This window comes from Neofelis nebulosa, chromosome 17 (assembly GCF_028018385.1).
Source record: "Neofelis nebulosa isolate mNeoNeb1 chromosome 17, mNeoNeb1.pri, whole genome shotgun sequence".
Taxonomy (NCBI): Eukaryota; Metazoa; Chordata; class Mammalia; order Carnivora; family Felidae; genus Neofelis; species Neofelis nebulosa.
The window spans coordinates 19,038,953-19,049,210 of NC_080798.1; the positions used below are offsets into that span (position 1 = coordinate 19,038,953).

General features: G+C 41.8%; 1 protein-coding gene across 4 annotated transcripts; it reads right to left on the reverse strand.

Annotated features, from left to right (window-relative positions):
- Positions 1-212: 212 nt before the first annotated feature.
- On the reverse strand, positions 213-9,668 carry LOC131498766 (zinc finger protein 181). Of its 4 annotated transcripts, none has more exons than XM_058706074.1 (5): positions 9,603-9,668; positions 8,827-8,903; positions 3,971-4,091; positions 3,647-3,733; positions 213-2,453 (listed from the first exon to the last, which is right to left on the reverse strand). In XM_058706074.1, exons 2-5 carry the CDS (start codon positions 8,833-8,835, stop codon positions 976-978), a joined length of 1,695 nt encoding a protein of 564 aa, XP_058562057.1. In that variant the 5' UTR covers positions 8,836-8,903; positions 9,603-9,668; the 3' UTR covers positions 213-975. The 4 variants fall into 4 exon arrangements, with proteins under 4 accessions (XP_058562057.1, XP_058562055.1, XP_058562056.1 ...); XM_058706075.1 differs by lacking the exon at positions 9,603-9,668 and having other exon boundaries at positions 1,835-1,993; positions 2,380-2,453; positions 8,827-9,141; XM_058706072.1 differs by lacking the exon at positions 9,603-9,668 and having other exon boundaries at positions 8,827-9,135.
- Positions 9,669-10,258: the final 590 nt, after the last annotated feature.

The following is a 10,258-nucleotide window of genomic DNA, read 5'->3' on the forward strand; positions in this document are numbered from 1 at the left end:
TCACTGCACTGGTAAAAATTAAAATGTGTGAATTAAGCCAACTGGAAATGGACTGTGAATTATCTTCATGAAAATAAGGATATTCTTAGCACAGAGATCAAGCCATTTTTCTCTAGCTTAGCTAGTCTCCCGCTAAAGCACACAGTAAGGCTTAATGCTTCAAGAGGAAAGTAAAAAACTTTGCAAGAAATATCAGTGTCACAGTGAAAGAGTTCATTATATACAAACTGATTTTATTAGAGACCAAAAACTTTATTCACACCACCTTTTACTTCTTTTGCAGCTTTAATTTTTAACTTTAAAACATTTCCTGGATCCACTGGGTGACTAAATTATCTTCACATGCCCATTAGCTAAAGAAACTTCTATGCAGGACTCGAGTAAAATTGTTTGCTATTGCTATAAGAAATGCATATTCATTTATAATCTACTCATTTGCTCTCCTGTAGAACTGCTTACAAATAACATCATTGTAAAGAAAGATTTACACATAACTCCTACGTCTTTCAGGCTGTTCTAGCATTAATCTTGTGAGGTCTAGCAAGATAACGCAATGAACAGTTTGCTACTTTTCTCATACAAGCTTTCTCTCCAGTGTGAACTGAGACAGAATAAGGGATACACTTTCACTGAAGGACTTCCCACAATTTTTATATTCATATTGCTTCTCTCCTGTGTGTTCAATAAGAGATTCATATTGCCTAATGTCTTTCCCATATGCTACATATATAGGGTTTTTCTCCTGTGTGTACTTACTTCTGTCAATTAAGGGATTAACAGTGGCTAATGGCTTTCCCATATTTATTGCCTTTATGAAGGCAATAAACATTCTCTCTACAGTGTGAACTGTGATAGACAGTAAGGCTTGTATTACTGCTAAAGACCTTCCCACATTCATTACATTCAAAAGACTTTTCTCCAGTATAAATTTTCAGGAAGGATCTATGGCTAAGTGTACTATGACAAATATCGCATTCATACAGTTTCTCGCTTATATGGTTTTTCACACGTAGAAAGATTCATGTGGCCTAAAGGCTTTTCCACACTTATTGCACTACTGGGTTTCTCTCCATTATGGATTTTCTGATGGGCAGTAAGATTTGAACCTTTGCTAAAAGCCTTCCCACACTCATTACATTTATATGGCTTTTCTCCAGTATGAATTCTCTGATGTACAGTAAGGTTTGAACTACAGCTGAAGGTCTTCCCACATTTAATACATTCATAGGGCTTCTCTCCAGTGTGAATTCTGTGATGTTGAAGCAGGGATGACCTATGACTGAACGCTTTCCCACATATACTGCATTCATAAGGTTTCAATCTAGTGTGATTTCTTAAATGCATGTTCAGTGATTCTGGCTGGTTGAAGGATTTCCTGCATTTCTGACATTCAAAAGGTTTTTCTTCATTATGAATACTCTGATGCTGAATAAGAAATGACAAGCTGCTAAAGACTTTCAGACATTTGTTGCATTCGAACTGTTTCTCTACAGTGTGAATTCTCTGATGTCGGGTAAGGTGTGAGCTACAGCAAAAGGCTTTTCCACATTCACTACATTCATAAGGTTTCTCTCCAGTGTGAATCTTCTGATGGTGAATGAGAGATGACCTATGAATGAAGGCCTTCTCACATATTCGACACTCATAGAGTTTTTCTTGAGTATGAATTCTCAGATGTTCAATGAGATGTGAAACACGACTGAACGACTTTCCACAGTTCATACATTCATACGGTTTCTCTCCAGTGTGAGTACTCTGATGATTAGTAAGTGATGACACGTGGCTAAAGGCCTTCCCACATTCAATACATTTGTAAGGTTTCTCTCCACTGTGACTGATCTGATGTCGAGTTAGGGATGAGCCATGGCTAAACGTCTTCCCACATTCATGACATTCGTATGGTTTCTCTCCGGTATGAATTCTCCAATGGCGATTAAGGATGGATTGCTTGCCAAAGGCTTTCCCACATTCATTGCATGTATAGACTTTCTCTCTATTATAAGAATGGTTAAGGGTAAGAGATTTGCTCTGGCTGAAGGCTGCCACACTTTCTTTAGAATTCAAAAGTTTCTTTCCACCATTGATACCGTCATTTTTTATAACAGGTTTTTTTGGTAAGCTCTTCTTAAATATATCATGTTTATGTGATTTCCCTTCAGCAGAAATTCTTTGTGGTTCAGAAAGAATAGACTTTAAATGGAGGATGCTTCTAAATTTGTGAATGCTTTCCCCAGTGGGACTTTTTCTAAAGGTGAGGGTCACAGGTCTGAAATGTTCTACCTGATTTTCATGCTTCCCCTCCAACGCCTCTACAAATTCCCAGTCCTTGTTAAAATTTGAAAATTCATGATTTTGTTTTGTAATTTTTTCTATTATTACCATTTGGGGTGAATCTTCATCATAAATATCCTCCTTCATTAATAATTCCTTGTTTTCCCATCTTGATTCCCAATCTGAAATATATCAAGAAAGCAAAACACTGCTTTTTTCCGTACTTCTTAAAAAGAAACTTCTATGGAAGGATTAGAGAACTAGAGGAAAAATAGAGCACATCTTCATCCCCAGAAAGCACATAACTGACAATTCTCATGTATTCAATCATTTCTGAACAAAGTTCAAATGGAGCAGAAAACAGAGACAGCTCAGAGAGACGGGAACAGAGAGTAATAAGGAAAATGAGTTAAATACAGGCAAACAGTCTGTGGAAAAAAAGTGAAACTGTAAGGAAAAAAAACGCACAAGGTATTCTGGATTCCAAGCCAACGTTCTATTCTGTACCTACATTTATGTGAAAGACCACATTTTGGTCTCACAGCCTTGGTTCTCCAACCTTCACTTATTCTCAATTTACTGTCAGTTAGTATGCTTAAAATGCACAATTTATTTTCTTAAGTTTATTTATTTATTTTGAGACGGGAGGGGCAGAGAGAGGGAAACCGAGAATCCCAAGCAGGCTCGATGCTGAGTCCGGAGTCCAATATGGGGCTTGATCCCATAAACCATGAGATCATGCATGACCTTAGCCAAAATCAAGAGCTGGATGCCCAACCGACTGAGCCACCCCATCTCCCCAAAATGCACAATTTACAGTACTGCATTACACAGTTAACAACAAACAAAATAAATATTCTTTATCGCTCTAAAAGATTTAGGCTTTGTGTAGGATCTGTGTAAAATCGTATCATTTATTGGACATTAGAAAACATTGTTCCTAGAAACTTTTTTATACATTCTTTACTTCCTCTATCACTCATGTCCACATTTGACCCTCGAAGCTCAGCCTTAGGGGAAAACTCATTTGCCATCTAACTGACAGCCTTTCTTTGCCTAAAACCATTGGTATAGTTTTCCTTAAGTGGACTTAAAGAGAATAATTTGCTTTATTTTGTTGCAAATAAAATAAAAATCTGAATTATAATGATGGCAAAACCTCCATTTTTTATTAGATAACATAAGTAATGCAGAAAGATAATAACCCGGGGTGGAGGAATGGCTGTTTTGAAATCTAAGGATCCCTCATATGTTACATTTGGGATCTCTGAAGAGAGTACCCCTAAAATATGCAAAAATGCCTCCATACTTTCCACAAGCATGTTTAACAAAGACTTCTTTTGCCTGATTCTCCACGACTCATCTGGAAACATACCTTTTGACAGTTTCTTCTCCACCATCCAAGGTTCTTTTCCATCCTCCAATAAACTGATCACATACGGCTTAGGTATGGAAAGACCTGCTTACAGGAAAAATACAGAAACTGTTTAAACTGTGGTCCTCATGAAGGAGAGGCCATCATCATAAAAGGAACGAAAGGAAGTTTCACTGAAATGGGAAGATAAGCTTCAGGCAGGGCACAAAAGAACTCTACACATCCTTGGGAATCTGAAACAAAATTTCAGCCATTTACTCAGGAGGATCTCCAGTAATTGACAGAAAGTCTCCCCCACTGGGGTAGAAAAGGAGCTATGCTTACCTAGAGAAACCAGGTTCTCATAATTCTGGACCATCACATCCTTGTATAAATCCCTCTGAGCAGAATCTAGCCATCCCCACTCTTCATGAGAGAAGTCTATGGCCACATCACTAAATGTCACCTGAAAGAGCAAACATATTTAGGCTCAGTCATAGCCAGGGCCACTTCTGTCACTGACTAAGGAACAAAATTACCCTGGTTGTAGAAGAAAGGGAACAAGATTCAGTAGTTATAGCAATGATCAGGGATCTAAGTTACATAGTAATTGGATAATTATGTGTTTGGCATTGTTTTACAATAAGGGTAAGAGAAATATGAGAGCTTTTGCTTCAGGAGAGTTTGTTCTGCCAAAGGGAAGAAAATTCTAAAATTTTTAAAATCAGCATTCAACATGTGACAGCATACAGTCAAGTACTTAGTTGTATTTTTTTTATAGCTTACATGACAGGTAAATAAAAAATGATGATCCAATAAGGTTCAAAAGAATGATCCAGTATGTTCAGAAAAAAGACATCTTTATATTAAAGAAAGATACATATGTAACTAGTTTATAAACAAAAACCATTTATGGTATATAATTAAACCTTGTATTGATGATCTGAAATTTTAAAAAATTGAGACCCATGGGCAAGAAAACTAAAGAACAGTTTCATGCCATAGGCAGTCCTTGAATTGGACCTTAAAGTACAGGCAAAGAGGGGCGCCTGGGTGGCTCAGTCGGTTAAACATCCGACTTCAGCTCAGATCATGATCTCAGGGTTTGTGGGCTCCAGCCCCACGTCAGGCTCTGTGCTGACAGCTCACAGCCTGGAGCCTGCTTTGGATTCTGTGTCTCCCTCTCTCTCTGTTCCTCCCCAACTTGTGCACTCTCTCTCTCTCAAAAATAAACACTAAAATTAAAAAAAAAAAAAAAAACATTGAAAAGTACAGGCAAAGAATCAGAGAACACATTTCAAGGAAAATATTCTAAGAAAATAGTACCCATTCATGATATTATTTAAAATAGCAAACCTTTAGAAAAAGCTTAAATGTTCAGTAACAGCTTACTCATTAGTCAAACTATAATATGTGCAAAAAATGTATACATTTAAAATGGATTATTATCTTTCATTGATGACATGGACATTGTTTGGCTATGATACATTTTTCACTCCAAATGGCTGATTCAATATTCTATTATTTTATTTGGATATTCGGCCTGTATATTCATTAGTGATACTGGTCTTTGGTTTTATTTATTTAAGTGTATTTATTTACTTTTAAAAATTTTTTGTTAACATTTCTTCACTTTCTGAGAGACAGAGACAGAGTGTGAACAGGACAGGGGGCAGAGAGTGAGGCAGACACAGAATCAGAAGCAGGCTCCAGGCTCCGAGCTGTCAGCACAGAGCCCAACGCGGGGCTGGAACTCACGAACCGTGAGATCATGACCCGAGCTGAAGTCACAGTTCGAGTACATTGGTCTATTGACCAATGTCAATAGACACTTCAGGCTGGATAATCGTGGTGGGAGCTGTCCTGTGCATTGCAGAGTGTTTAGTTAGTAGCACCCTTAGCCTCTACCCATTCCCCTGCACCCCAGGGCTGTGACAACCAAAAATGTTTCCTCCAGACATTATCAAATGTCCCCTATGGGTAGGGCTAAAGGAGACAAAATCACCCCTGTTGGAGAACCACCACTTTAGAAAATTTTCACAGTTCCTTGAAAGATTCTTAGCCCTATGTACCTGTGCTCAAGATGTTCTCTCAGTCTGGTATAACTTCACTCCTATCTCTGCCTCCCTGGTACCCTGGGTCACCAAAACCAGTTCCAGCCTTGCCTCCTCAGGGATGCTTCAACTCTTCCTGCCCCTTCAGTTGCCTGGGCAGCCTGGGATATTCATTCATCTTTGTCCCCAGAAGAACTTAGGATCTTTATTCCAGCACCTATCTTAATTTCTTATGCTTTCTTACTTTTCTACCAGCCCTGTACTGGCTCAAAACAGTAGCCACTAGCCACATTTGGCTATGTACGTTTAAATTAATAAAAATTAAAAATTAAACTTTAAAATTTAGTTCCTGAGTCACTTTAGTCACAGTTCAAGTACTCAATAGTCACATAGGGCCGGTGGCTCCATATTGGATGGTACACAAAAAGAACATTTCCACCACAGTTCTCTTAGGGGGTGCCTGGGTGGCTCAGTCAGTTAAGTGTCCAATTCTTGATTCTGGCTCTGGTCATGACCTCATGGTTCACAAGTTCGAGGCCCACATCAGGCTCCACGCTGACAGTGAGGAGCCTGCTTGGGATTCCCTCTCTCTCCTCTCTCTGCCCTTCCTGTGCTCTAAATAAGTAAAACAAATGAAAGGAAGGAAGGAAGGAAGGAAGGAAGGAAGGAAGGAAGGAAGGAAGGAAGGAAGGAAGGAAGGAAGGAAAAGAAAGAAAGAAAGAAAGAAAGAAAGAAAGAAAGAAAGAAAGAAAGAAAAGAAAAAAAAGACAAAAAAGAAAAGAAAAAAGAAAAGAAAAGTTCTCTTAGTATTGCACTAGATTACGAAGTCCTACATGTCACGGGATAGGATGCTCAAACCTATGTAAGATTCTTCCCAACAGATATTTCACAAGTGTTTACAAAATGTATCAATGAATGATTCTGGCAACTAGTTCACTTTAGCTTTTACTTAAAAAGTTTTTTCCCTAGTTATCTAATAATATTCCCAAGAAACCAGACTCTGCCCAACGTGTACATATGCCACTAACACTATGGCACTAACATATGCCAGGCGTCACCTTCCACCTGATGATCCTACCCTTTTTTTTCAGGGATCCTAACCGTTTGTTTCAAAGTTCATTCACTCAACAACGATTTACCAATGTTCCGTGTAAAGCTGTTCATGTGACTTGTTTCGCATTTCTGCCCAGAGCCACACATACAAATCATGGGGGCTTAGTCAGCTTGTATGCCGTATCTGGCCTCAAGATCAAAACTGGCCCTTCTGTTCCTGACGCCAAGAGGGATTAATGTGCCTCATGTTCCTCCTTGAGCCAAATCAGGCTGGCCTCCTAGAATGGATCAGGAAGGGAAAAGGAATATACAGATGCCAGGCTCCTGGGTGAGATACGATACGAGAAACAAAAACAGCTTGCTCAGCACTGCACTTGGGCAAACTTAATGACTAACCATAAATCACACAAGGGTAGTATATGTATATATTGCCCTGGCAGGAGAGCTACTCGGAAGTCTCACCTGAGGGGAGGATGCTCCTTCCAGGACCCTTGGGACTCCAACTGGGCTGGTCACCGCAGGGTTTCCCGAGCCAGAAGGTCAGATGTTTTAAGTACCTGATTTGCTGTATTAAGCCTTCTCTGTTCTTCTCTATACTTCTCTCCGTCTTTATGTTTACTATAATTGTTTAATTCCTTATATTCCCATTCCCTTATAATTAATAAAGTCTTCCTCCATGAAAGCAAAAGTGCGGCTATGGTGAAAACTTATTATTTTGAACAACCAAGCATCAGTTTTGTGTCAGATGCCACAGTGGGTCCTGAAAACCGTCAAGACAGGGGGAAAAAAATCCCTCCTAGAGGGAGGAGACCAACAACGAGCATATGCACTTACTAAATAGCGTGTTATCTAGTGAGTGATAACCACTTTGGAAAACAACAAAGCAGTGAGGAGGAGTAGAAGTGATTGTTAGAAAAGTTGACTGCAGGTGTTAGAAGCTTTCCTGAGAAAGTAACCACTGAGCAAAGCTATGAAGGAGGTAAGAATCAAGCTTCTACATATCTGGGGAAAGAATATTCCAAGCAGATGGTACAGCAATTTCCAAGGCCTGGAAGCCGTAGCCAGTGTGGCTAGAGCTCACGGGAACAAGGAGACAGAGTAGTAAGATGAGATCAGAGGAATAAAAGCGTAATTGCACAAAGCATTTTGGTTTTCTTTTTTCTTTCTTTTCTCTCTCTTTTTTCTCTCTCTTTTTTCTCTCTCTTTTTTCTCTCTCTCTTTTCTCTCTCTCTTTTCTCTCTCTCTTTTCTCTCTCTCTTTTCTCTCTCTCTCTCTCTCTCTCTCTCTCTCTCTCCTCTCTCTCTCTCTCTCTCTCTCTCTCTCTCTCTCTCTCACAAATGCAAGAGGCCAGCAGGGGAGGCACAGAGAGAGAAGGAAAGAGAGACTCTTAGGTTCTTAGGTTTCAACAAGGATCCCGATGCAGGGCTCGATCTAACGAATGTGAGATCGTGACCTGAGCCGAAATCAAGAGTTGGACACTTAACCAACGGAGCCACCCAGGCGCCCCTGCACAAAGCGTTTTAAGTCACTATAGAACTCTGACTTGAGTTAGGGTCACTGAAGAGTTTTAAGCTGAGGAATGACAGGACGATGGTGGCGGTGGTGGTGATGGTGATGTTGCAACCACTGGTGAGATTCTGTAGATATCCGGGATGTATTTCGGATTCAACTAGGGCGTCTGAATGTGTTACAAGAGAAAGGAAAGAATCAAAGATGACCCCAAACATCTCTTGACTTGAACAACTGAAAGGACTGGCATACCATTAACTGAGACCACATGATACTGCTTTGACAACTGTAAAGCAAATAACCTAAAATTCTAAACATGAATTCTGAATTGTAATTAAAATTTTTTTTTTTTTGCTCAACATTCTACAGAGGCTTCAAGCAGAAAAATGGCAAAAGAGGAGCACTAAGAGTAGACAGTACTTTGGGAGTTCTTCTGTGGGCTCCATCCTTTGCTATAATGAAAGGAATCATAGATCCGGTCCCTAAATGGACTTCGTTAGGTAGGAACTGGCAAGAGAAGCAAAGCAAACACTCAAGAGTTCTGCTAAGGTGTTTCAGGAAGATCCGGGGACCTTACCGACTTACCTGGAACATGGCTTTGCAATTTCCAATAGTCAACACAGTCCTCTTTTCAGGCTCTTGTCTTAAAGAAGAGTAGTGTCCTGAGAAGGCAGAACAACACAAAAAAGAAGCCATGAAAAATGAGGCTTATCTTGCAGCTCTGTAACACACTTGCAAGGAAAAGTACACTGGGAATCACTTTCTAAGACTCCATTCTTCCCCTGAACTAGCAGAGTGTTCCTTAGCACAAGGCAATCATTCACCAGGCGCCAACGGTGTGTAAATCTACTATATATGTGTGTGTGTGTGTGTGTGTGTGTGTGTGTATTTATGTGTGTATATATATATGTATATATATATATATATACACACATATATATATACATTTATTTTATACACACACACAAGAGACAGGCTCACAGAACAACAGCAATCATGTGAAGAGCTCGTTCAATCTTCACAACTATGCATGGTGGACATTCACATTATTCCATATTTCTCTTCTAAAGGGTGAGAAAACCGAAACTAAGCGATACTGAACCCATCTGTTGAAGGCTGCACACGTGAAAAGCGTCAGTTTCATGACCGGACTGGCTAAACACCACTGCGGATGGGGTTTTCTTTCAGTGCGTACCCTGCACACTCACTCGCCCATTTCCTTGTCACAACTCTAGGAGGTAAGCGATACCCCTTTTACAGAGAGGTCCAGGAGGCTAAGGCCCAGGCGGTGCTCCCCCCGCGGGCTAGACTAGGCACCAGCGTGCCCGGCGCCCCGCCGCCCTGCTGGGACTCATACTTGCCTGAGTTCCGGCGGGCCCTCCCTGGCCCCGAGGCCCGGGCCGGGCGGACCAGAGCCCGCACCTCCGCGGACCAGGGCCGCCGCCGTCACGAGAACCGCACTATCCCTGGAAAATTCGGCCGCCTTCCCGACACTACCGCGGGGTTGACGGAGGACGGAACCCACACCAGCTCGGCATTTCCCAGACGCCTCCGCGTCAGGGACGAGTTACCGGCGCTTCGTACGTCCCCCCGTAAAACCACACTTCCCAGAAGGCTGCGCGGCCGTGCGAGCTCCGGGCGCCCGGCGAGAAAAACGGCCGCGCTGTCTGAGGAACGCCCTGGCGGATGGCTCTCGTCGCAGAGCTGCTCCACCGGGACGCGCACGCGAAGTATCCAGGGGACAACAGGATCGCCCTCTGCTTGCTTCTTAAGTACAATGGCGCCCGAACCACGAAACTACACTTCCCAGAAAATTAGGCGGCCGCGAAAGGTCTTCCGGGTCGCCGGTCTGCTCACGCGTACGTCCTCCTGCCGGGACGTGGGCCGCCCTTGCTTGGTGCCGGCGGAGAGCTGGCCTCTGCCAGCGGAAGGTCTCCTCTCGTACAAAAGCCTGGGCCACTGTGGTCAGCACGTGAGGGTCTTGAGTGTTCGGCGTCCGCTTGCCCAGTCCTGTCGT